The sequence below is a fragment of the Sander lucioperca genome, chromosome 8 (assembly GCF_008315115.2).
Source record: "Sander lucioperca isolate FBNREF2018 chromosome 8, SLUC_FBN_1.2, whole genome shotgun sequence".
Taxonomy (NCBI): Eukaryota; Metazoa; Chordata; class Actinopteri; order Perciformes; family Percidae; genus Sander; species Sander lucioperca.
Genome location: NC_050180.1, coordinates 22,783,363 through 22,811,257, shown reverse-complemented (window position 1 = coordinate 22,811,257; position 27,895 = coordinate 22,783,363). Strand labels below are relative to the sequence as shown.

Sequence of the window (27,895 nt, the reverse complement as noted above, 5' to 3'; positions counted from 1 at the left end):
CATTTTACTGGCAGAGTACACAAATTATGTATTTACATAATTTCATCATCAATCCAAGGTTGGCAACCGACTATTTCTCAATCAAATGTAAAAACAGGTGTACTCTGGGTTCAGGATGAAGAACAGTAGCTCCTCCCAACAACAAAGACTAGACTTACAATGGATTAAAAGTTAAAAGTTTTTATTCAAAATGTCAAAGAATTGGAAAGAATAAACCTTAGGCAACATTCTACTGAGAAAACAAAGGTCTTTGGCTTTAACAAACACCAGAAAAACAAAATTAAAGAGGAGAGATTCCTTAAACTGTACATACAAGTTACCACTGGCAATTATGTGGCACAAGTAAAAAGAAAAACCAATAAACTTTCATATAGCTCCATGAAAATCTCTTATTTCCTCAATCTGTCTGTACAACAATCTTCATAAATTAGAACTTTTTTTTCATATAACTTAATGACTGTTCAAAATGGTGGTTACTTATATGAGCAATTCTTCTTATGTGCACCTCTGCAACTCTTGACCCAGATACTATGGCACATGGTTCAGACACCACTAGCAGCATTAACCTCACAAGACAGTATTACTTCTCAGTTTCAGGCATTACACAGAAATCTCAAGTATAATCACAGCGGCCCTTTACATTTGTTGCACACTCAAGCGAACTACAGAGGAAATGCTGCTGCGAATACATCTAGACCCTCGACAAAGCAACAAGCATGTTTGTTTAATGGAGCACAGATCCATTGAACACCACAACGCTTTGTTGTCATTATTGGTCTGTAACATTTTAAATCAGCCTCTGGAACAGGATTCAAAATTAACTTTGTCATCCATTAGCCAAATGGCCAGTGAATGTTCAAATTTTACCAGCCACTCAATAGATTACCATTGTTTATTTTGGCTGGTGAGTGGAACAAATCTACCAGCCACTTGCATATTTTACCAGCATTTGGCTGGTGGATATTGCTTATTTTGAACCCTGCTCTGGAATCTATTGCCATAAAAGCAGCAGCCTTTTTAAAACTATGAAACTGAATGTGTGAACATGAGTAGAAACATGTTGTTGCCCACCCTAATGATTACAACAATACATCATAAAAAAATTGGTTTGAAGAAAATCCCAAAGTATTCAAAACAACCTATAAGGAAACAGTTGTATGTGGCCAGCTCCTGAGCGTGGCATTTGGTCTGGAAGGGCGGGCTGGACCTGCTAACCCGACCTAGTACAGAGGAGAAAGAAAACTCTGAGGTAGATAACTGGTCTGACTGACCACCAGGTCGAATCACAGGCTCATTGGAGGATACCATAATCAAAAAGCCTGCTCTAATCCACTATGTTTATATAAAAAAAAAAAAAAAAAAAAAAATGATCGGACTTTTTTTTTTTTTTTTTAAAAAGTCATAGCACTGTCCTTTCATAGTTTAATTTATTTTACTATAATGTTACAATTTCCATTATTCTGTAAGTATGAAATGAATGTGTGGCACTTGTTGGATCCAGGCCTTCCTTCATGCTTGTGCGTGTCCGTACTGTACAATTACCTAATAAAACTGAATGTAATTGTACAAAAAAGGCACACTGTCCAAACTGCAATCTAGTTCGCAGAGTCACTTGTGTCCTGGTTAAAGAGACAATTTCCTCAGTGTACTAGCTCACAATCTTTGGTGAAGTAAACTACAATTGAAAGTGCCTAGTTTGTTTGTTTCCTATTAAAGAGTGAGGTTCAATAACACACACATCAAATTTTACTCCCCAACTCACAGAACTATTGCCTTAAGTTCTATTACAAGGCTTTGATGAGTTTTTTTTGCACAATCATAAGTCTGTTTTCCTGTTAGTTTTTTCAAATAAAAGTGAAAAAGACACACCCCATCAAAATAACAATTAACATCACCCAAAAAAGACAAAAAACACGTCCGACAAACAAAATACATTTACCCCTTCTCATTTCCCCACCCTGCCAAGTTCAATTTCGGCTATTCTACAATAATCAACGAGGCAAGATTCAAAAGGTAACACATCCAACATCCAGAAACATGTAAGGTATTCTTACTAATAAATATTACATCCAATAAAATTATCAGATGTGGAGACATTTGATTTAAAATCTAAAATTTCTTCTACTTTTCTATCAGTTTTGGGAGAGGGGAAAGCAACAACACATTGATTTCCTTAAAAAAAGTCCTACATAGGCAAGGCAAGGCAATAGCTCATAACATTTTTTTTGCTTATTGCTGCTCTGTGGTGTTTCTGTACAACTACTGTATCAAAACTATGAAGGCAAATTTTAATCAGACAGCAAGATCAACCTAAATTACTAAGAGAAATCACTTTACAAGAAAACAACACGTAACACTTCACCATAGCAACACTCAACACAGCAAGCACAAAAACATTATTTTCAAAATGTCTGACTGAAAAAAGTCTTCAGAAGAAAAAGAAATCTGGAAATATTAACAAAAGACACATTTACTATCATGCACTTTAACAACTAGTCTTCCTTGCATCCTGCGGCAATTCTTGGTAAAAAATAAACATTTTCTAGTATGAAAATAAAACTTTTTAAAACTTTTTTTTTTTTTTTTTTTTTTTAATATATATATATATATAATTCAAATCATTTGATGACAATGATACCAAAAATAGTCTCACTTAAACATTTGCAGAACCTGTGCAAAACAGTGAAAAGATCCTTAGCATCCGTTGTATTTGTAGACATGATTGTTTTAGCTGTTGTCCAAATGTTACCTCAGCACTACTTGGTTTGTTGGTAGGAATATGGGGAATGATTGCTGGATGAGTCCACTTGGGACTGTGCACCATTTTCCTGTAAGAGAGTAAAATAACAATAAGCTATTGTTTAAAATGACGATGATGCTTCATACACATCAGGCTACAATGATGTTAATGCACGTACCTCTACAGGAACATTTGATGTCTGCATGTGGGCATACTGTGGGATATATGCTCCTTGCATAGATGTGTTTGCGGCCATAAACTGCACAATGAAGGAGAGAAATATATATAGAGCATGTTCATCTATACATTTTACAGTTTAATGAAGCACTTTTAAACACCTCATTCTAAAAATAAGTATGTGTGAACTAATTTCTGATCCCAAGCAGAGTTCTCTTACTGTTCCTGCATTGCCCATAGAGAGGTGACTCATCTGCTGTGCAAGAGGGGCCATCATGGAAGTAGGCTGTAGTGACATAGATGGGTCCATAGAGGGCGATATCACAGTACCCTGGAAGAAAAGTGTGAGCAGATGAGAGGAATGTCTGCAGCTTGTGCATACACAGAGTCACTGAGAAAATATCCTTCTTTAAACCTGAAATACTTCTCAAAAACACACAGTAAACAAGATAGAATGTCATGGAAATGATACAGAATATCTATAATGTAAATAACAATGAGCATAATCAGTTTTGCAGGATTGGATTTCAGGCAAAGAGAAACTGAGTAATCTCCGACTTCACATCTAATACACACACCAGAAGGTGAATAGTCACAAGTTGAGCAAGTTGTCTATAAGCATCTTGGCTGGCCTGATGCATCTAGCAGTGTTTTCTCATCTATGCTGGCTCATTTTCAAAGCAAGAAAGGACTCCTCATTCTCAATTGAAACCCATCTGTTAAAAAATATTCGGCATCTGTCAACAAATACACAGCTTCACATAGCCTCTCCAAAACAGTCGTTTTTACACTCCTATACAAACACTTTAGTACTGCAAATCCTCAAGGATCAGTGTCACCTTATGTGCAACTACTACTCTCACATATTGTGTCTGTTTACAGAAAAATGTTTAAATTCTGTTATAACCATAGAGGGAAATGTTTTAAAGAAATAGAAAAAAAGGGAAAGAAAGTTGTGATGAAGAAAATGATGATGAGAAGATTTTGTTCTTACTGGGTGCTGCATAATGTAGGGTTGATGAGTCATCCAGGATGGGTTTTGCACCTGGAACATCACACAAACACACTGTAAACACGCTTGCATTAAAACTGATAAATGAAATGTTGTGCCTTTGTTGTATTACAGTATGAAAGCTACATAATCATAATTGAAGAGAAGGGTTCAAACCTGGTATGTTGAAACTGGAGACATGTAAGGAGACATGGACGTTTGAGCAATCATCCGGTTTGAAATACTGTATGCTTGTGGGAAAAATCTGTGGACACAGAATAAAGTGTAATTTAGTAGAATAAAAAAGCTAAGTACAATGAAATACATACTGACCATGACAGTGCAGTCTTATCTGTTGATGTGGCTTACCCATTTTGCATAGCAGCTGCACTGGGGTCATATGTCAGTGTCATTCCGGCCTGGGAACAAAAGAAGGTACAGGTTTGTCAACTAAACTGAAGCATGAAACACCAATACTTAACCAAAACAATGTCATGATACACGTCTTGACTACAAAATACTTTATAATTAACAGCATAGATAACCAGGATTACAACGCAATAAAAATCAGGTGTGGTAGATACGATACATGTGATTTATTCCTTTAGATGACTCTTCAGTGACACTAAACAACAATAAAGTCACTCTAAATGTTGTAATATTTATTACACTCTGTTTTTTATCCGACATGTACAACACTTTAGGCGCACCTGAAATGTGTCCTTTATTATTCATATCATGGATTGGTTCCTTTCACCACTTACCAGTCTGGAGTCAATGTCCCTTCCCCAACCGCGACCATTCAGGGCAAATTTATTCTGACTTTGTCGCTTTTTCTGTCCACCATCAGCAAACTTGCACAGCAAAGGTTCAGATGGTGCTAAAGAGAGAGAAGTGGCGATATAATAAACTTTGTCTTAAACAAATATTAAAACACACACACACACACACACACACACACACACACACACACACACACACACACACTTTGTGTTATTGCTTGCTATACAGAGTCACTAACTCCCTGAAGCCTGGGAGTGCACATTTACTAGCCAGCCTGGGAATGCAGACATCTAATCTGGCAGCTGTGGAGCTGTGATCCCCTCCCCTTCCTAAAGGAGGCAAGGCCAGCAGAGACTATTTCAGTCTAATAATCCAATTAAAATGCTTAGAGAGGGAGTGGAGGCCAAACAGAGCAGCTCCCTCTCTCGTTTTCTTTGTCTGTGCTCTGCCACTCAGACCTGAGTGTATATGAGCAGCAGACTCACTGACTCCTGTTGGAGGCATGAATCAATTGGCTGACCACTTCATCCTGCCTATAAAACACCGGCCATTAACATTGTACACATTATAGTCATTACAAGACAAATCCTGTTATTTTCTTTACAATATTATTTTCATGGTATGGCAGATAAACTAGCCTACATTACATTTCTGCAGTGCGTACCTGTGAATATAAGATAATTATACTGCATGTCTTACCTGGAACACCTGCAGGTGTCTTAATAAACTTTCCATTGAAGTGAGAAATGACTGCATCACATTTTTCAGTTGACTCCATCCTAAAGTCATAAAAGACAGAGCATAGCTACATCAGTAAGAACTGCAGTAAAAAGGGCGAGAAGGTGCTTTCCATAAACTCTTTTCTTTCTGGGTGGGTGGTTCAAGATAAAAGATTGCAAGCCCAACGTGTACATATGTTATCAACTTGCAAACTAAACTTGCCATACATACCTATACACAAACAATCCTATGATGCATTATGACATTTTTGTTTTGTCAATAATGACCATGACCTCATCCGTCAGGTATTTTAGTTAAATGTCAGGTTGTGCAGGTTATGGTGGAAGCCAGCAGTCATTGTGAAACTATTTCATAAAAGGTGTTTCCATTTGTCCATACATGCGCTGTTCTCTCCGCCTTGTTCTTGACAACATAGCTATGTGTTTTTAGGTATTACTTTTCAAAATGAAACACATTCAGCATTTAACTGCATGGGTTTTTTTATGATGAGAAATCAGCAAAACCCACTGTTTAAAAAAAAAAAAAATAATCTTTTTCTTTTAACAAATTGAAAGCTGTTAAATATAATATTTTTAAACATCACTTCATCATTGGTAGCTGGTATTACTGACAGCCTGGATTTATTTTTTTAAAAGATTATTTTTTGGGCTTTTCCGCCTTTAACTGATAGGACAGCTGGTGAGAAAGGGGAGAGAGAGAGAGGGGGAAGACATGCAGGAAACCGTCACAGGTCTGATTCGAACCCTGGACCTCTGTGTCGAGGCATAAACCTCTTAGTATATGTGTGCCTGCTCTACCCACTGAGCCAACCCAGCCATCTGATAGCCTGGATTTTAATCCGTTGGTATAGTTAGCACTATTGTTTCTCAAATGTAAAAGCCAAATGACTGTGATGCCTAAAGGTCATGACACACCAACCAGACGGCCGACCCTCGGTCCAAAAAGTGCCTCGGAACACACCAAAACGACGAGACGTAATACGTCTCCATAACAGCAGGTGGCGTTAATCTGTATTGTCGCCCAAAAATGAAAACCGGCAGCTGATTGGACGAACGTGTCACGTGGGTCTGGTTTCTCCGGAAATTCCAAGGGGGTAAGCCTCTCCCCGGGAACGCGTAGCTCCTATGGCGCCATTTTGATGCTATCAAGCCATCACCTCCAGTTAGCATTCTATTGGCTGCCATTCATTTTGGCGTCACTTTGACAGCGAATAAGTTTACATCTGAAGCGTTTAAAGACTCTATTTGTCTCTAATTGTTTATTTCTAAAGAAACACGACAATGTATAAAAGGCTACTAAGTTACTAATGTTAACTAGCATTTTAGTTAGCAATAATTAGCATGTGCCTGTTATCTCCTTATGACCCTTTGCAAACACGTCACACAACCACGTGACGGCGCCATGACGGACGGCGGAAGCACAGGTTAAACAGTAGTGGACGAGCGGAAAGTTTCATAGTTTCAATCAGTTTGAAATACATAACACTAAATAAACTGTATTTGTGGCTTTATATGGCTTCTTCTATTGAACAACAAGTTGTTGTGCCGTTATCGGTCGAGGTAGGGCATCTGGTAGGTGCTCACAAAGAGAGCAGTATTTGGAGAAGTTGGAGATAGCAGGGTTGGATACCGACCCTTAATTCGTTCTCCCTCCGTTTTCACGGACCTCATTAAATCACAGAGTCTGCCCGACTTCAGTCCACACGATCTGTACCACTATGTGGTAAACGGGGTATCCCCATACACTGGTGCTGATCTCAAAGCTTTTAAAAGTCTGGATGCTAACCAGTTCTTTATAGCTGGCTGGGTTAGAGGTACGTGATGCTACGCTAACGGCGGGGGGAGGTACCTCATAATGGCAAAGATAAGACATCAATCTAGGGTTTATTTTGTATTAACATCTATTCTTTACTTAAAGGAGAATTCCGGGCAATTTTTACGTTAATCTTGATCGCTATAGCTACACGAGTACTTTAGCTGTTAGCTGCTAGCTGCTGTCCTGTGAGTGTATTCAGACAGGCTTCTGTGATAATTATCCCAATAATAATCAGCGGTGGTGTGGTTATGTCCAGAGGACAGGTCATGCCACGTCTTGAAGTTTATTCCCCCCTAAAACAAAAACAGTAGTACGGGTGTAGCTGGACGGCACTCATTGGACGGCAGCTAGCAGCTAACGGCTAGCAGGGCAAGCTAGCTACCAGCAGGATTGAGACAGGGACCAAGGTAGGTGAATTTAAACAATGTCTGAGTTGAAAACGCATCTTGTTGACACGTAAGGGCCCTGTTCATGTGGCACAGACATATTAATTGCATTTTGTGTCTGTTAAGAGGCACAAAGGCCCCGACCACTGCCGTTTTAGCTCAGTGGACGTTTGTAGTACGTAGCTGCAGCTTCTCCGTGTTACCTGCACTGATTCGGGTCGGGGTTTTTTCTATCGAAAGTACTCGCGTAGCCGGGGTAGGAGCTCCGCAGACCCGCATTTAACTCGTTTTTGAAGCTAGTTTCCGTGCCATGTCATCTTTAATTTAACTGATATTTTTCGTTGGACCTGTTAGCTGGTTAGCACGGCAGCTAGCTGGTTGAGGATCATTTTATTTATCACTCATTTGAAACAGAAAGGCAATACATACACATGCTTGTGTTGGTGAGGATTACTCTGCATGCTTGTGTTAGTGAAGATTATTCACATTGTGAATGTGAGAACACAAACACGAACGAAAACGTACGAGTTTAGCTTGCCGTCCATCTACAGCATAGCTCTTCCGCCATCCGTCATGGCGTTCATAATTCGCGCGACTGGAGCGTGACGTCACGTGCAAAGGGTCAATACCTATGCTCTCCATCTCTGCAAGATTTGGAATGATTGAGATTTCTCTTGGCACAGCTACCAGAAAACTTACAACTTTCAGACAGGTTGCTCACATCACATTTCTGCATCTCTCTCAGTTGGAGGCTGCGCAGTAATGCTCAGCCATCACGGGAAAAGTGCTTCTAATATCCTTCACTGGTCTCCGTCCAGAGCAACGGGATCTGTTGGTCTATTTTATATATGTCTATGGGAAATTCAAAGCCAGACTGTCATGGCGGCTTGTTCAGAATACGATCTCAGATTTTACTAAAATAGTTCACTGAAACGTGTTTCTGAAAACATTTTAAGTGGGAAATAGGCCATGCAGTTGCTGAATCTGTCTTCATTTCAGATCGACAAAGGTCAGTTTAAAAGATTTTCGTTAGATTTTGAGAGACTCTAGTCACGCTCAAACCGCTCCTCGTTTCCGGCTACCAATCAGATTGATCATTTGAGTCCGACTGCCGGCAGTGCCTGCCTTCTGATTCAACATGTCAAATCGGCCAAAATGAAGGCTGAAGGCCGACGGCCCCTCGGACGGACGACGGCACAGAACACACCGAACAGACTCGAGTCACAGACCTAGCCAGACTGTCCGACGGCTCATTATAGGCTTGGTGTGTCTTGGGCTTAGTGTTGTAAAGGGGGTATTGCCACTTGTCTCCCTTCCCCCGTCCCTGACATCATTTCTATTTTACTGGTCGCACAGTGGTCTTTACTGCTAAATAAAGGGCTCTTTATTTGTTTAATCATACCAATGTGACATATTTGACATAGTTTAAATGTATTGATGTTAAAATGCTATATGTGGCATCAGTAAAAAATGGTTTCTTTATATTTTTCCAGGACCATGAGTCAGTTTTAATATATTACACAAGGATCTGACCTTGCAAAGCCCACTCCTCTGCTGCCTCCACTGGAGTCCCTCAAGATGCGTGTGGAGATGACCTGGCCGAAGTGCTTTAACATGTTCTCCAGTTCCTGCTCATCCATAGACATAGGCAAATTGGAGATGTACAAGTTTGTCGGGTCTTGTTCCTGTTGCTGTATATTGAAAAAGAAAGGAGTAAGAGGAAGCCAGAGGCGATGTAATTACACTAAGGGAAATGCTTGAGACACACCTGGAAAACACAAAAACATTCCTTTGTAGTATCACACCCACACTGGCTTTAGTAACAATGGGGAAGAGAGGACGGAAGGAGAAGTTTCCTTTTCCATATAATTTATCCCTGGAAACGGCTAAACATTTATAATAGACTTCCAATAGGGATCAGTTATCTCTGCTTCTTCCCGTCTGTCTCTGTTGGGTTTCTTTTGGTAGTAAAGGGTCACTATGAGCCGTAATAAATAGAGATTTGCATGCAGCCCACGGTGGCTTGAGGCTCACATCAGCTGATTTCTTGCTGTATTTTAATAGCATCAGCAGAAACATAAGACACGGCTACGAGTCCTTGGGGATCGGCCTCCCACCATTAATATTCATCAACGTTGTGCTGTTCAGAGTCAGCTACAGGGACAGGTCGGATTACTAGTAAAGTAATACACACAACAGAAAAATCTACATTTCGACAAAATGTTAAACAAACATTCAACAAAACCCAGGGAAGGCGTTCAGTTGGTCCTGAACACAGTAGAAGGAGAGATGAGAGGATGGAGTGAGGGGTGCAGGGATGTGTTTCAGCACCACAGCTCTATGCAGCTTTTATAACTCAAAAGAGAGCAGGAGACCTTCAGTGATACCTGCCTTTCACACATGGATGTACACACACATGTATAAAAAAAGGCTGCTTTTCTGCTTTACCTTTTAGGCCTTTTTCAGTGGCAGAGCTAAGTGTCCCTTAATTGAGCCCCCCAGTTAGGCAATTGATACATTGTTACGTAATAACAGGAAGCTTATTTTCTGTTGTTATACGTACATTACTTGTTAATTACATTTTGACCTGGTCTTTATTGTCACGTAATTTATGCTATTTATTTCTGTTACTTTACTTTCCATACTTCTCTGTACTTATTTCTGTTATGCTATTATTGGACAGCTGCCTCAACTGAATTTTCCCGCTGGGGATCATAAAGGCCACTCAGCAGCTTCACTGAAGCAGTTGGGACTTCAAATGTCTTCCTCAAGGGTGCTAACAATTGTGGAAATGAGGGACAGGCAAGTGCTGCTTTTTCACTTCCTCTGCCCACAATTAGATTGCTGATCCAGGGATTGGACTGCGACTTTCCGGTCACAAGAAACAATATAAAACAATGCTGTTCCTCTATTAATGTCTTTCACACAGCTCCATAAAACTATGACATACAATGTTGCCTAGATTAATAACTTCTAATGCAAACGTGCATTAGGTGAATCCCTTATATGCATACAGAGAAAGGGAAGCACATAATCACGTATCACAAGACATTCAGTGAAATAACATATCATAAAAAGAGAAAATCTCTTATCTGGCCACTTCCCACCACCTGCCTTAAAATAATAATGAGAGAAAGCCCATTGAGGGTGCCTAGGCAGATTATTAAAAAAAAAAAAAAAAAAAAAAAAAAAACACAGGAAAAGGGACCTTTAAAGTCCATTAAGCCCAAACAAGCTTCAGCAATAGTGAGAATAAAGCTGGAGTGAAAAACTCACACTTTATAATGCCATTTACCTTCCACAATACAAAGATTAAACTTCAGCATGCCCCTCGGAGCTGCTCTATTTTAATTAAAAAAGTAAAATGGGTGCACAGAGGCATGTCAAGAAGCTCTACAGATCCCCAGACAGGGAAATGAGGCCAAGGGTTCTTGCTAAGTGCTGTATGGGAACTAATTTCCCCTGACTGGTTTCTGTTACCATAACAACACACAATTATTAACTTCCTTTTTCGGATGTCTGAGGGTATAGGTGCCTAAAGTAATACAGTCCTACTTTAAAGCCTGTCATCTGAAAATCTCTGAATAAATAAAGCTGGAACTGTAGTGTATTAATGACACTGTCTGTCCACGCAACATGGTCAGTATTAAAGCAATAGTTTGAACTTTTGATTTTACATGACAATTCAACTCCAACTTGTCAAATAAAGAAGAGAAATTTGTTTATTATTAGCAGTTCTGCAATTTTGTCCAATGTTTTTCTTTTTTTTTTACATATTTGCTACATGAAGCCTCATTTGCTGCATGTTCATTTTTTAGAGGTTCAAGTAAAATTATCTTTCAGGAAGATACTAAATGTATGTGTAATGGTGCTTTGGAGGAGACAGAAAGACTAGTCTCAGCTCCGGTGGATAACGGTGGATAATTCCTCTGCTACGTCATCCCGCTGTCAGCAACACCAATCTCTACACCCTAAAGTCTAACTATTGGCACCACTCACATCCGAAACCCTTCTGAATCCTGGCTGGGAGCTGTCGCCAGACAGAATAATTTTGGAAACCATAAAAGCAACACTTGCAGGGAAATGCACACACATATATGTACATTATAAACCATGTATGAATATATTAGCAAATTGCCAAACACATTTAATCATTGGGGGACAGATTTACTAAGAAAGTGGTGCAGCACAAATGTGCACTGTATTAACTACACTATTAATGCAACAGGAGTCAAACTTTATGGAAAAAGAAATGAAGATGGAGGAGGAGATAATAAGACAAATAAGAGAGAAACGACGGCAGCAGGTGAAAGTTGGAGATGCTGTTGATACCGCAAATGTCTCACTAGAATACTATAATTGTGCAAATGCCTAAAATCAAATAAAGTTCCAAACACACACGTATGCACAAATATTCACTGTTTTCAGCACATGCTTCCTTTAGGATTCAACAAAAGGGTTGGTAAGAATATACCCTGCAGTCAAGGATTCCAATCCTGCTATTTAATTACACAAAGATTAGGTTTAGGTTGCCTCGCCAGCTGGATGGAGGAGAAACAGTGTTACTGGGTGACTTGTTTGGGCGTGATATCAGGATTAGACTGTAATGAATTCTCACCTTTGCCATCTGAGCTTGGACACCAGTGGTCTTCAAGGCAGCCACAGCTTTCTGAGCTGCAGCGGGGCTGTCAAAGTCCACAAAGCCATATCCTGAGAAGACATGCAGCACAATTAGCAGACAATATTCTATAGCCAGCACAAAACAATGGCTGAGCCTCCGTGCTGCATGGGCTGACCTATGCCTCTCTGTGGTGGATGGTGATGGGGTGTGTGTTCATCAGTGGGTAAAACACATTACTATAAAGCTTTACATACAGTGTTACAGTGAATTTACAGTATGTATATACTGCTGCATTATATAAGTTCATCTAACTGTGTACAGCTTTTGTTTGTGCGTGTGTGCGCGCATGTTTGTGTGTGTGTGTGTGTGTGTGTGTGTGTGTGTGTGTGTGTGTGTGTGTGTGTGGAAGTGGAGGTAGAAAAACGCTGAGGATGCAGATACCAGTGTGACGTTCATGGCTCAGGTCAGCTCTTTGTCCTAGGGGGTACAAACAGGGTGAACCTATAGTCCTTTACCTCTACTGCATCTGCTATATTTAACCTATTCAAGCTAAATTATGGTAAATATGGCAGGGCCCTTTTAGATAAAAAAATGAAGAAAAAAAAAGGTCACATTGGTACTAAACGTTTAATGTGAATTATTGTCTTGGTTTGACTATAAGTTCTTGATAATTCTGACATTAGAAAAAATACAATTTTGGTTGCACAAAGTTATTGCTGAAGCCGTCTCTGACTTTTATTTAAAATTCAGTCAGAGCTTTACAAGGTCTATTACAGTGTCCCTTTTCACTGAGAGCCATCGATTTACTGGCATCTGTATAATCCAGAGGAGAGTGACAAAGAGTTCTCTTAATCCCATCAGCACTAGAGAGAATCAGTAAGTCCCTCTTTAGTCAGATGGGTAGTCTACTAGAAATGGAACAAGACCAACACTGTCACTCAGCAGAAAGAGGAGTCATCGGACACTTCTTCCCAGGAAGCACCGGCAGCAGTGACACACCAACAGACATGGGCTGAGGCTTAAAATAACATGAGCTGGGAGGCAGCTTTGAGCAGCCTGGCTGTCTGTTTCCTGACTTGCCGGGATCATCTGACACAACTGCATAGCTGTTGAATGACTTGATGTTTTGATAGGATTCCCACAATGGATGTCTACCAATTTTTGAGAAAGTGTAGAAGTGGTAATCTCTCTTGAGGTGTTGAAAATCATGCAGGGCACTTCATGAGATACCTTGATACATACTTAATTAAAGAAGAGATAAAAGAGGGCAGTGAAGTTAGGAGGAAAAACAACTTCACACACCTTTGCATTTGTTTGTAGTTTTGTCCAGGATGGCCTTTGTTGACACAATTTTGCCATACCTAGGGGAGGAGCAGAAAAGGGAGGCATTGTTAGCTGGATTATGTACCAGACAGAGCCAGTTATAAAACACACAGAAAGGGAGGGTTGAGCAACAATCTATGACATCACCGTAAAAATATGAGAAGCAGGAAGTGGTTTCCATGTGGTGGTGAAAATCCCCACCATATGAGTGCGAAGCTAAACAGTCCCTTTTAAACTCAACCACTGTCTCAAACTTTATACAGAGTCACCAAAGTCTCTTTTAGGAGAAGTTGGGTCACTTGGACAGTTGGGATCAAAGAGGGAGTCATCCATATGTAAAGTTCTGACATATAATTCATGTTTTCATTTTATATTTAGGAACACTGGTGAACTGTTTACACCTTCCACTTTTTAATGGCACACTTTTTTCACTTACAGATGCTAGTAAGTATATCTGCAAACCACTGCCTTACAAAACAGAGAACGACATTAAAAAGTCTGGTCTGGCTCATGTCGTTGTGTAATAGGTAAAACCTTGTTTTTTTGTTTTGTTTTATTAGAGTCTCAATAGCTAATTTGACTTCTTTAACTGTGATTTGTTGGTGCCGATTTTAAAACAGCTGTTTATGTATGTAAACAGTTAGTTGTAATAGTAGACAGTACATTGCTGTTGGTTTGCATCATGGTCACTGTAGATAGATATATATATATATATATATATATATATATATATATATATATATATATATATATATATATATATATATATATAATCTACAGTGACCATGATGCAAACCACAATGTACCCTGCAGTTAACCGGAAGGACACTTTAGCCAGGGATTAGGCTAAATGATAAAATAGCATTCATTTATAACCTGTTCTTCATCTGAACTCTAATCTCAAATAATATGTTGCGACTAGGATTGGGCATCAAGGACCGGTTCCAACTTGGATTTGTTTCAAAAATTACGATTCCAATGGAATCGGGGTTTTTTTTGGAATCGTTTGGAAATTTTGGTTTTGAATCCGATCATCAGTTCCAAATTTAACACGTGCAACAATGGTTTCCGTAGTGGCCACCGTACTTCCAGGTGCTTGCTGTGTTGCAGCCATGGAGCACAGGCAACGGCTCTCTAAAGTATTTGTTCTTCCACTGCCATCACAATGTAAATAGGAAGTGATAAAAAGCTCATCCAATAATTTAGTTCACATACGAAGTGTGAAGTACATTAAAACAAGTGAAAAGCATTGCATTTAGGCTGCTCTAGTAAATCTAAAGGAGGATCAATCAAATTTAAAAGTAAAAAGATGACATTCTCGCCGTACTGTTTTTTTTATCCATCTGAATAATAAAATCAAATAAAAGAAGAGTTAAATACAGTGTCGCTGCTGAGGCCAATTTCAATATGTAATATATTTCTAAACACCCAAAAAATGAATTGGCAGCTTTGTGTTGCAAAGTCAGTATCGCATTGTGAAGAGGGGGCCTCAGAAAAAAAGCAAATAAAATCTATGAGGCACCATGGTGGTCTCTCTGCTTGGCAAATATAAAGCATTCAGCGCACAAAAGAGAGCTGTGGACAAGCCCAGTGCTGACAGTATCTCTCCTTTATCCACGCACATGATATATGAAACCTCTGCTGCTGTGCCCCACATGCTCATCTCACTCTGTCCTTGTGTGGTTTTCAAGATACATTTTTCATGTCATATTCAAATGAAGTCTGAAATACTGCCGCATTTGTAAGAATCTCAAATATGCACATTAATCCATAGGTGACTCACAACGCTCTCTGCATTGTCCAAAAGTACTCCAGTAGTAAGTAGGCCAAAAAATCAATGGCTGATCGATGGCAGATAATAATGAGAGGAAGTGTGGTACTCACGGCTGACAGAGCTTGACCAGGTCATGGTCTGTGGTTGAAGGGGACAGGCCTCGGATGTAGAGGTTCGTTTTGCTGAGCTGGTCCCAACCTGTAGTGCTACTGCTGCTGCTATTGTTGCTTGGGCTGGGTGGAGCCATGGGGTGTGATGATGAGGCAACAGATGGCTGGAATAGGCAGGGAAACACAGAAAAACTAGGTTAAAATCAAATTCAGGCTGGCTGGTAATTAAATAAGAACGTTTATTGTCATGGCTCAAAGTTCTCAAGTCCAAAGATTCACCTCTGACCACAACCGGCATCCCTAATGGATGTGGTTGGGTGTCGTCAGAAGTGTGCTTCTGATGTCACAGTGTATTGATAGACCCTGGAGTACACTTGTACATCACTGTAGCAAGGTGCGAAACTACTTGAGGTCCGCAGAAATTAGATTTTCAGGTGGTGTTATGTTACTCTTAAAGCCACTTCGGGGCAGCAGAAACAAACTGTAAATATAATATTGAGATATTATCACCTTAAAAAGTTAATAAGGCAAAGTTGTTAGCAAACAGTTGCTTATTTACACATCCAGCAGATAGAGAGTAACATTAGTATTCATTTAGAGTTGCGTTTCTGGCAAACTGATGAAATGAAGACCAATATCACCTATCTTTTAGCTCTGTTTTGCTCTCCACCAACTACTGAGGGAAATGTCTAGTGATTTATCTGTAAAATGTTATAGTATGTACAGTAGCTAGCTGCTAACTGTGTCTGTCTGCTGCAGGGCAGGTAGCATACAGTGGGTTTTGGAACTTTTTAAAGAGCTGAACAAAGCTGACTGTTGCGTCTGGAAATGGCATGGATGCGGTGAGAGTGAAATAAAACTGTAAAGTTGCATACTGTAAAACCAAAACAGTTAGACGCTGAAATGCTATGTTGAGCTGAGGGGAACTGCCCAGTCGGGTAATAGGCTAATCGTCTGTGGGTACGTCACTACAAGTGACCCCTTTTACATGCACGTCGTTAATTTAACAATATTGATTACAGCAGCTTTAAGTAAGCCTAATCCTTTTCCATGTCAGGACAAAACAACTTGCTGCACTTTTCTGAAAAAAAAAGAGTAAGATACAAGGAGATAAAATGATTAGATGTCTCTCTGTGTGTGATTTCACATATACATCGACTGAGAAAGGCCTGCTGTGTGCCCTCACCAAGTCACTCACTCTCATATTAAAAAAGGGAAAAAAGATGAACAGTCTGGACACTCCATCATTAGTAACATGTGGGTTCCTGTCCAGTGGGAGGATTAATGTTTTACAGAGCAGTGATCCATATCTGCAGAACAAGCTCCATAACACCTTCACAGTCAGCACAATCAGGCTCCATAGGGGCTTGTAACTCTGACATCAGTGTCAGACTGATGTCACACTGCCTCAGGTGTCAAATAAGCTCCTTCCTAAGTCCTTCCGAGGGCAAGGGAAAAACAAAATTAAAATCCTTCAGTGATTGGGCAACCCTGTCCTTTACAAGACACAGATCAGGAGAGAGCTTTCCCCTTAAGGGATGTGTCTTTCTCTTTACTATCCAACACTGATTATCCCCCAAACCCCCTCTCTGAGGAATCACAAGCTGAGAGGAAGCTGATGGAATCCCAGGCATAAAGTGGTGACAGGCTTGAGCAACCCAAGTCTAAATTATCTTCTCTTGTGACCTACTGGTCAACAGCCTCAAATGCCTTCACGGTGAAACAAGTTTGACTCACTGTTTACTAACTGATTGGTAGCACAGGTCCTCATTTCTTCCACCATAAAAAAACAGTTATCTGTTCTCTTAAGCATTAGTCTATATCCACGACGTTCCACTTCCGCGACTGTTCCGATGCCGCCGGAAATTCCGCCGGATGATGTCTTTTCGGCTGATGTCCATTTCCTTCCGCTTTCTTTGTGTTGGAATTTTAAAGCTATAATGCGTAGTTTCTGCCACCCCCATGAGGAATTCTAAGCAACGACAACAAAACTGTTGGCACGTCCACACGATACAAGCCTTCAGTGACCGTGCACCGCCCCCAAAGCTTTAAACTTCGGTCGATTCATGAGGACTATGGTTAACTGCTCCTCCGATCTCTGCAGGGTAAATCCAGACAGCTAGCTAGACTATCTGTCCAATCTGAGTTTTCTGTTGCACGACTAAAACAACTTTTGAACATACACGTTCCATCAAAACAAGTTCCGGCTATTTTGCAGAGGCACCATGGCTCCGTGCCGAGCTTAGCGCCGCCCCAAGACAATTGTGATTGGTTTAAAGAAATGCCAATAACCCAGAGCACGTTTTTCTCCCATCACGGAATGCTGTGTGGACTAGCCAGACCCTCCTCCGCAGCGCTGTGGAGGAAGATCTGGCAATGCGAGACTATACTTAAGCATGGTATGTGTAACAAAGGTAAAGTAATGAACATGCTTTCAGTGTATGGAGGCAAACAAAGTTGTTCCACAAATTAAAAAGGTAATGGATGAGGACAACAGCAATAATGTTGCTACATACATGAATATGTGACAGAAGAGTAGTCATGAAATATTTTGCAGTTCTTGTAAAACTAAATAAAGACCTTATCAACAGACAAACAAAATAATAAACAAACTATTAAATGTGAAAAATGTCACAGTTGCTCTCATGACTAGCCCTTACTTACAAACAACCTAACCGTGGCGAAATTCATTTTCCAGATTGGAAATACTCCTTAACTTACGCTGAATAAAACTCATTTCATACCAATATATTTATGTCAGCGACTAAAAAAAAAAAAAAAAAAAGAGTAAAAAAACAAAAAACAAAAAGAGTAATAAACTTAAACTGTAGGGTTGGGGAGAAAAATATATATATTTTTTTTATGAGAAAAATAAATACAGCTAAATGTTGTAAATGAATGGGGCTAGAGACAAAAGCTTTTAGATCTAAAAAGAAGAAAAAAAGCTCCATGTTGCATTTGTATTTAACTTTTACTTAAAAATAAAAAGAGACATGCATTACATTCGAGCAATAGTTTATAACATATGAACCAACACTCAAGACAAGCCAGTCTTTAACGAAAATGCCTGCCACAAAGTCCCAAGTTGCTTTTTCACAGTCTGGGCTTCAGGTGAGTGCAGCTTCCCTTTTCTATGGGACTGGAAGAGAATTTAGTTTTCATACACGTGACTGGCTACTTAGATGCAGGACTGTGAGAGACTGTGATGGGGAGAGGGCGGCATCTTATCAGCCAGCTCCAGACCGGCAGAGGCCGTCATATCCGCACTGGAAATACACAGGGCTTCCAGTAACAGGCCTCGCCCATGGAGCTCTAGCCACAGGATAACAACATGAGCACAGCAGAGTAAATATGCTTATTAAAGTCTGTTAGCTAAAGGGAGTTTTAAAAATCTATATCTAACTGGGACAAAGTAAATGCATCAGTGGACAAGCCATCCATAGCCTATTGTTTAATTCTGTACAACACAGTTAAACATAATACCGCAACTAGGGTGTAGAATTAGGCCTACATTCAAGGTAACCTATGGTTTTCTATCACTGAATGTAAATTTGACAAAATAGAAGCCAACCAATCTTCACTTGTCCAAACTAAGAACAAATATAGCCTGCTATGGAAATTGCAAACTTTGGTTTGGTCGAGTTTCTATGAAGTGGTGTTTATTGCCAGCTGATGTGTAGGCTACTTCATTAATAAGCCAAAATATGTTGTATTACATAGGCCTATTTTGCTATTTGGCAACTATTAAATTAAGCATCAACTGAGGTCATATAGGCCTGTATCGCTCCAGCAGTGTTGGACCTGGACCACAGCCCGAGCAGCAGGTATTCTCATTATGCATACCGTGGTCTATCTGAATGTTTCATCACACACAGGAACACAACACTACCATTTCAAATTACAAAAAACAAAGTAAGTTTTCTTTCTGTTTGAGCGCCGACCTACAGGCTATGCAACGTTAAGTTTATTTAAACTGTGAGCTGCTGACATACAACGTTAGACTTTTTCAGCGACTTCCATGAAGTCAGCTTTGTGCTTTTAATGTCTGAAGGCTGGTCAAATATTAGCGTATTTACCTGTTTGCGATACGGAGTCCTTAGTGGGTTTCCAGTATTAGCAAAAATCATCCTCAGTTCAGGGAGGGTAACGTTAGTTTGTTTTCAGTTAAGCTTCAATTTTCTAGCGAAATACATTAAACTCCTCGTATAAGTAGAATATTATTTGACATGGATAGACTCCTTACTACGCTAAATGACACAAAAATAGGATGCTATACATATTAGCTGTATACATATCCTTATTGTCGTCGACTATCCAGCAACAGAAACCTCCGTAAATTGTCCCAACTTCGATTGCCCTGCCCAGTTTGTTTGACTGGCTTCATTGATTTGCAGTCAGTGTGCTGCGCAGGACAAACGCTGCCAAGGTGGGCGAAACCATTCGACCATTTGGTGTAGGGGTGGTGTTTTAACAATGTTACCAAAATACAAAACACTTTAAATCGTTTTTGCTATAATGAAGATTTAAAAGTACATTTTTGGTATATGCAAAATATGTCTCGGCATTTATGAAAATCTGAATTGACTTTTGTTATCTAAACACATAATATAAAGACACTGTTTCCACCTTATTGTTGTTCATGTATTAAAAGATGCATACCAAACATTCCACCGTGCGGCTGGTCCTGGATGTGATATTCTGACAAGTTTCAGGATATTTTTGCGTTTATCTTGTAAAACCTAAGGAGAATATAATCAGAAGAAGGGCAAATAAAATAAAACATTATTAATGGCAGTGAAGGATTCTATTTAGTTGGGATGCAGCCCACTATCGATGATCAATAGAGCTACAATGTAGCCTAAATGGATATGATAAATTGGTGTGGTTTTATAGTGACCTGAATAATGATTGCTCAGTGGTGTAGTACAAACGCATCCCTTTCCCGCAAGATTAGATTTGATAAAAAAAGAAGGCCCAGCTATAAAAAAAAAAAAAAAAACGCAGTAGGCTACTTAAGATCTGGATACACATAAGCTAGGGCTGGGCGATAGGGCCAAAATCTTATATCACGATATAGGTGATTTCATATCTCGACAACAATATATATCACGATATATCATTTCAGTTTTCTGGTATTTCAATAAATAAATAGTCTAAAAGAAATAACCACATGGTTAAGCCTATTTTTGTATAGACTACTCCGGTAATTTAATATTTAAAAAATCTTTCATAACGCAGTGGTTTTTCGACATTGCGATAGAAACGACATAGAAAAATATATCCAGTTGACATTTTCATATGGTTTTGACGGTTATATATCGTCATATCGCCCAGCCCTAATACAAGCATATAGGTATCACTCTTAAAATATATATATATATATTTTTTTTTTTTTTTTTTTTTTTTTTATCTAATTGCTACATTATATCAAGGATAAGTGAAATGGGACAAATGTTTGGTTTGCAATTGAGGTAAAGGATCAGTCCAGTGGATATTGCAAAACCTCCGAAAACAAAATAGAAACTATCTGCATGACTAGAAACCACTAGCGGACATTTGGAAAAATATGCTTTTGATTATTCTGATGAACTAATCCTTTAAGGATTAGGTCTTGCAGTAGAGTAACATTTTGTTGAAATAGATGACTTCTCTAATGGATTGTGCGCAGTAAGACCTTCTTAATGTGAGTGACAGGTGGTTGTGGTGGTTTGTGTGTGTGTGTGTGTGTGTGTGTGTGTGTGTGTGTGTGTGGTGTGTGGGGGAGGTCTTTATTGGAGCAGGTAAGAGGGGCAGGCTGGGCTATAAATCAAAAGCAATCTACCCACCAATGTCATCTGCTGATTGGAAAACCAACACTGGTGGCTGAAAATGTGAATTAATGGTGACCTTCAGCAAGGAACAAGCACCATGCTATAACCGCTGTCTTGTTCTGCCCTTATAGACTCCCTAAACAGTTGAACCTTCTGGTCTCCCTGATTTCAGTTAGTTTTAGTCAGTTGTTGATAGCAGTTGTTTTGTGTTACCACTGTCAATGAGAACAAATAAGACAGATGAGATACAAATTAAATTTGCACATTGTGTAGGTGTGATATGTGATATTTTTAAATGAAAGCAAAGGTCATTAGTAGAGCATGTAGAGAAGTTGACCAGGCCAACATGAGTCAATTGGTCAGCATTGAAGGGAAGGAAAAGAGGTCTGATTCAGCACTTTGCTCAGGGTACTAAAGGGGGAGTGGTAGACAGACAGGCAATAGAACCACCATCTTTTATGAAACAGTGAAAGGAAAGATTATCTCTGATTCCTGTAGTTATGTAGCACTATAATGACACCTACATAAACCTACACCTAATAATAATGGAAATTAGTGTTATTATCACAGGTAGAATCATTTATAATTAAACAATTTCCACTGTTTTCCATTAAACTAGAATATCTCTAAGGCCTACTGTATATACAATATACAATTAAATCACTGCAAGCAGATTGCTTTGATATAAAAGGGCAGCCTCTTGCCAGATATCCAGAGAGCATGACATTGACGGGGATCTTCTTTCATTGCACATTCACAATCACTATAACAGGCACAAACATGCATAGATGCAAAGATTACAAGATCACTAAGACACAAACCCATAGACACACAGATAGCTCACTCTCACACACCCTGGGTATTTCCGAGGGAAATAAGAGGGTGAAGTTATTTTAGGACATTGTGCTACTTTGCACAATGTGCTACCTCACTGAGCTAATGAAAACAGTCTCTACCAGCAAACAACTCTGAGGTATATGAAGAAAGTGTTGCTCTCTATTTTGTTCTTGCAAATCATAACAGCAATTACAGTCTCACAGCTCATTCTGTGAAAGAGAGAGAGAGAGAGAGAGAGAGAGAGAGAGAGAGAGAGAGAGAGAGAGAGAGAGAGAGAGAGAGAGAGAGAGAGAGAGAGGTTTCTTCTCACGTCCCCTCTGTATTAGATTCCTGAGAAGTGTTTTAGCAGCTCCAGGAAGCTTTTAGTAACAGTCTCTGTACCTTCCTGCCTGGATGAAAGTATTTGGGTTAGGGCGTGTAACCCCTTTTGGCAACAGCAGATTCATTTCCCCTGACTCTTGACTGTAAATTAGCCACAAAAGAGAGCTGTGAATGCATGTGTGTGTGTGTGTGTGTGTGTGTGTGTGTGTGTCACACAGAGAAAAATGCTACATTCACAACTCGCAATACTTTAATTGAGGTGCTGATGTGGTGGTGGTGTTCAACACAGCCCTACTCAGTTATAAAAATGAATGAGTCACTTTACTGGCTCTGTCTAATAATGGACAATTGAGGATTCTTTTTTTTAAGGAATACATTATAGGCTAGATGTTTGAAACATGCTTTCATAGTCTTTATTAAAAGGATTCTGTGGAATCTCTCCCCATGTGTTTCATAATCTGTGTTTGATTTACTGCAACAGGGAACTTGGATATCATAACACTGGTGAGGGCAGCTGTACACTGGTGATGTCCATTACACTCTTCATCTGTATTTATTATTTGTGAGTAAATCCCATACCTGAGTATTATACTGCATTAGAAAACTTGGAACATATATATATATATATATATACATACATACATACATACGTATATGTATGTGTGAAATGCTATTTCGTTGATAGATGTGCTAAAGCTTTGGTCATTAATGACAATTAATTTTTATTGATCCCTGAAATCACTTTATGAAGTGATATAAAAACATGACAAAGACAGGGTTGCAAATACAAATGTTTTTGAAACATTATGAGCCTCCATGATACCACACAATGTAGTCTTCTTTTAAAATTGTCCTCACATACAGAGGTTTGTATGATAAGGAAAGTTTTATTCATATTTTCCACTGACATTTTTACACACATATTTGAAGCGTTTCTGAATTCTTTCTAATATATGAGAGGAAATACTTGACAGCAGCAGTATAGGCTTTATTGTGGAGCCTGGCCCTCATTTTGCTCATGTCAAATGTCCCGAGAATGAGAGTCATATGTGTACAAAGGCAGTTCTTTTAGGCCTGACACTGACATAAAGAGCAGCGCCACTGAGCTGTTTCATTGTGTACATTTTGCTGCCAGGCAACTCTCCAAACTTTATTGTAAACATTGTATGGTGCTGTTCAGACGCAGCAAAATGCCATTGTCCACATTCTCACCATGGCAGTTAATACATCCACATTGACAATGATTTAAAGTTTAGTTGGGTGAAGGCAGTCTGCCATTGCCTATTGCCAAAATATTACCAAATTAGCACTACATAACTGCTATGCGTTTTTAGCTCTGAACAATCTGTATCGATAGTATGCTTTATTTCAAGAGAGAGAACACAACGAACACAGTCCAAAAACAGCATTTAAACAGCATTCAAATTCATTTTAAAGATAAATACATGTTTATTTTGGTGAGAAAATCTAAGAAAGCCCAAAGTGGGATAGTGGTGATGAGTGGAAATGTATGGGGATCACAGTATAAGAGACTTAAACACAGTAAAATGTTACACATCAGTTTATATGTCACTATAGTGCTTTGCTATTTCATCTTTGTTGGTCAGCTGGTAACCAGTTAAATAATAATCAGATAAATCCAACCATCCCTTGTAATCACAAGAGACGCCATGAATGAATGGCCCCATTCTATAAAGTCCACTCATTGAGAACCTGTCAGGAAGTGTTTTTGAGGACATACTAATGCACCAAAAACTATGATTTCCACTACTGTTGATAGTGTGAATGAATGCATCTGTGTTTCCAGTTTCATCTATCTGGAGCCTTAAGTCTCCTGCTGATACATTTTTCATGAGCTTAAGTAATGAAGAGGACTCTTTAGGTGAGGTCAGCTGGGGATTTTCTTCTTATCCTCATATGCCCTTTCACTTCTTCAGTTTTGTTCCATCTCAACTGACATTTTTTACTATTTTACCCTACAAAGCGACATAACTGACTTGTAGTATGCTGCAGAGTCGGTTGCTATAATATTCTCAGTTCTGAAAGTAATTGAGAGCATTTGCAAAATCAACAGATGTAAACTTTTGCTCTATGTTTTTCGCGTTAGGACATGTTCTGAAGAGCAAATACAGCATCTACATCACAGCTGCAACAACTTTGTTTGTGCAGCTTACAGAAATGAGATCTATATACAGTCAGCCAGTTGTGAACATTCCACATGCCTTATCAAGTCCACCCAATTCCTTCAGAACAAACAGTATATGCAACCCAACATACTGTACCTTGGTTTGCAGGTATTAGGGAAATAGCGAGGGAATATTTGTTGATGCCAACATTTCACAACACATCAAGACAGAAATAAAAGCGTTCAGTGGCATTCTGCTATGTATATTCTCATCACATCCATATCTGTTGAACCTCACCCTCTGTGGGAAACCCACACATCGCTGTGACCCTCCCTTTCCACATGACTATTGATTTTGGCTGTCCAAAATGCCTTTTCTTATTCTGACAGATTAAAATCAATGCACACGTTTGGGGACAACCAGTAATATACTACTGGCTCACTTTGGGGGCTTTTGAACTGTTCATCAATCAAGCAAAATGAGTATTTGCGTAAAGTGAAATAAGCTAAAATATGATGACATTTGATCAAAAGTGAAGGGTTTGTTTTTAAAACTCTTAAAATCTATTGACAGAGAGGGCACATAACTTATTTTTATCACATTGATTCAGTAATACGAGAAGTAACAGGATATGTGAAAAATCTACTCTTTAAATTACTATTAAAGAGCTATTCAGGGATGTTAGAATTAGTTTGGTTGATACTCTTTACCTTGCATATAAACAACATTTTGTTCAATGAGAGGTTTGTGGTTAAGCTCTTATGTAACAGGAACAGGGAGAGAACTTCCTTTCTCTATCAATCAGGAAATACAATAAGCTTGCAGGAAAGACTTTGCAGAATTTCTGCATCATAAAGTACAGTTAGGAGCACCATCTAATTGATCGCTGTGGAGGTACAAATAAGCATGATGGAGTTTAACACAAAATATTCACAGTTGCATGTTTTTCCTTCTCACTGGAATTTGCCATATAAAAAAATCAATTAGCCTACAGGAGCAAATAAGAGTCAAGTATTGCTGACGATCATAAAATTCCCCATAAAGATTTAGAATAAATGACTAATAGTGTACAATTCTTAGAACTACAGAATCTTTACTCGTTACTCAACATTACTCATCCCCACCCCATCCTCTTCAAATAGCAGGAAGCCCCCGAGGCCAGAGCCTCAACCAAAACAATATTGTGTGCAGCTTTAGCTTCTGATGGAAGCCACAGTGGCTCACTGGTCTGCTCTGACACACCTACTTTCACATATTTCAGAAGAAAAACACCAATTGCACCTCTTCACAGTGAGATAGATTGTAATGAATAAATACCACAACCATATGCAAACATTTTTATGAAGAAAATGTGCAAAGGGGCAAAGACATTTTTTTGTCTTTCTTTCATTCATAGTTTCTTGGTCTCTTGACAGCAAGGTTCCTCTTTAGTCACCTCCATCTCTCTCTGGGGCTCCTGAAATCTGATCTATGTGTTTCCCCCGCCTGCATTCCTCCTCCCCCAGCATGTCAGAGTCCTCACTTCTGCCCTCTGTCTGATCTCGCGTTTCTGCAGACCCACAGCAGATTGTTTATTTTGCTAGACACGGAGGAAACATGGATGGACCCTTACATTGGCTCAAGATTTACTGCTGAGCTCCAGCCAGGCTCCAGTGTGATGTGTATCTAAAACAGGGGCCCCTATAACAGCAAGCTTGGTATCATTTTCACCAGTGACATATCACAAAGGACAATGGGCTCGTCGGCCTGTGGGCAATACAACGTTACAACGATAATATCAGTTGATACGTGGTATTGTGCATACAAATACTCCACTCATCCTACTAATTGCAGATATTGAGGGCACAGATCATTCAATAAACCACATACACCAATGTCCTATAATTGATGAAATTTAAACCCCCCCACATCTGACCCTTTCAAATGTCTTCTCCAGGGTAAGCTGGATGATGCCGGAAGGACACCGTCTCCCCAGAGATCACTTCTGGTGAAATTTATGAGGCCTCTCTGCATTACTAATGTCCTCCTGTAAGTGGTGAGGTCATGGTATTGGACAAAAATCACTTTGAGAGACTCATATCTCAAGAAAAACACCTCTCTGCTCACTTTATTGTGTACAATGAGCATATATATATCTGTTTTAAGTGACTGCATGTAACAGAGATTGATTACATTTCTAAAGGCAACAATGGTTCATAATGAAGGCAACACCCAGTGTATTCTTCTTGTCTTCTGTTCAACGCCTCAGGTTATTGAAGTACTAATACACTGTGGTCTCGCAATGCAGGAAATGCACATACCGGTATTGTTGTCAGAAATGCTACACTATACACACTACCTTTCAGCCTATGTGAGAGAGAAAGAGCGATCAAACAGAGCAGATTGCCACATGAAAGGGAACAGAGAATTCATGAATCTGTCTCATCATGTTTGCACTTTTCCCATCTTTAGTGTTGTTTACTCTCACCAAGGCATGGCAGATAAAGTTGATAATGACTGTACTGAAATATTCCTGATTTTCTTTTTTTTGGGGTAACATTAATATCCTGAGCAGCCAGCTGAGTAATATAATTTCCTCCTGAGGAAAGATGAACAAAGGGAGAATTGAGGACTGAACAGAAAGAGAAAATGGTACTTGAGGTGAATGATTATGTGGTCATTGAAGTGACTCATATGCCTCACCCAGTGTTCAATGATCAAATAATTGCTTATCAGTTTACCACAATATAAAATTACATTTTTCTTTAGCACAACCACAAGACAAGAATTATGACAAGAGTTCAAAGAAACCATGAAAAATATGTGACATACTTAAGCCGTTCTCTTCCTTAAAGGAATTCCTTATGTTTTTTACATGACTGGAGGTTGTTGCTGGCAATCTGGGAGTGTAAGTCATTCTCAGGAGGAGTAGAGGTTGAGGTTGGAATGTCCGTGAGGGTCACAGACGACACAACCTCTGTGGCAGGACTCCAGAAAACGACCCCTGGGAGCCAAGCCACTGGAGTCCCACTGTGCTAGACCGGCCACACAAAGCTGTGCACTAATTTATACTCAAACTGATGAAGGAGACAAGAAATGCTCATCTACCTATTCAGCTTTTTTATTTGTAGACAGGATTAAGTCAGACTGAGAAAACTTTGTTGGCTCATTTAGCCTAACACATACAGTACCTCCCTGTGTACAACTATGTAAAAACTAAAAGAAAATATATGTTAATTTAAGCAATTATTATTAGTTGTTTAGTAGTTAGCAGTTTCAAACGGCCATGAGGCGGTAACAGACAGCTGTGTGAGAAAGTTAGATTAAAATCTAAAGCAAGTTGAGCCATGTTTGGAAATCT

General features: G+C 39.3%; 1 protein-coding gene and 1 long non-coding RNA gene across 3 annotated transcripts; one reads left to right on the top strand and one right to left on the bottom strand.

Annotated features, from left to right (window-relative positions):
* Window positions 1-164: 164 nt before the first annotated feature.
* LOC116049151 (RNA-binding motif, single-stranded-interacting protein 1) lies at window positions 165-19,838 on the bottom strand. 2 transcript variants are annotated; one of them, XM_036004024.1, is made up of 15 exons: window positions 19,538-19,838; window positions 15,741-15,866; window positions 15,462-15,625; window positions 13,557-13,615; window positions 12,252-12,343; window positions 9,167-9,324; window positions 5,391-5,470; window positions 4,673-4,788; window positions 4,278-4,327; window positions 4,086-4,173; window positions 3,912-3,962; window positions 3,138-3,248; window positions 2,919-2,999; window positions 2,750-2,828; window positions 165-1,220 (listed from the first exon to the last, which is right to left on the bottom strand). In XM_036004024.1, exons 3-14 carry the CDS (start codon window positions 15,596-15,598, stop codon window positions 2,757-2,759), a joined length of 1,095 nt encoding a protein of 364 aa, XP_035859917.1. In that variant the 5' UTR covers window positions 15,599-15,625; window positions 15,741-15,866; window positions 19,538-19,838; the 3' UTR covers window positions 165-1,220; window positions 2,750-2,756. The 2 variants fall into 2 exon arrangements, with proteins under 2 accessions (XP_035859917.1, XP_035859916.1); XM_036004023.1 differs by lacking the exon at window positions 15,741-15,866.
* On the top strand, window positions 18,676-27,809 carry LOC118495559. The gene is made up of 3 exons (XR_004898012.1): window positions 18,676-18,806; window positions 19,236-19,285; window positions 26,492-27,809. It is a non-coding gene; the product is annotated as an uncharacterized LOC118495559 (long non-coding RNA).
* Window positions 27,810-27,895: the final 86 nt, after the last annotated feature.

Bases quoted from the DNA above. Each gene is read 5' to 3' on its own strand.
- LOC116049151 (XM_036004023.1), bottom strand. From the start codon at position 19,588: ATGATTTTTGCTAATACTGGAAACCCACTAAGGACTCCGTATCGCAAA. The intron at 13,616-15,461 runs GTGAGTACCACA...CTCCTCCCCTAG, and splicing joins CTGGTCAAGCTCTGTCAGCC to GTATGGCAAAATTGTGTCAA. The intron at 9,325-12,251 runs GTGAGAATTCAT...TTCAATATACAG, and splicing joins TCCAAGCTCAGATGGCAAAG to CAACAGGAACAAGACCCGAC.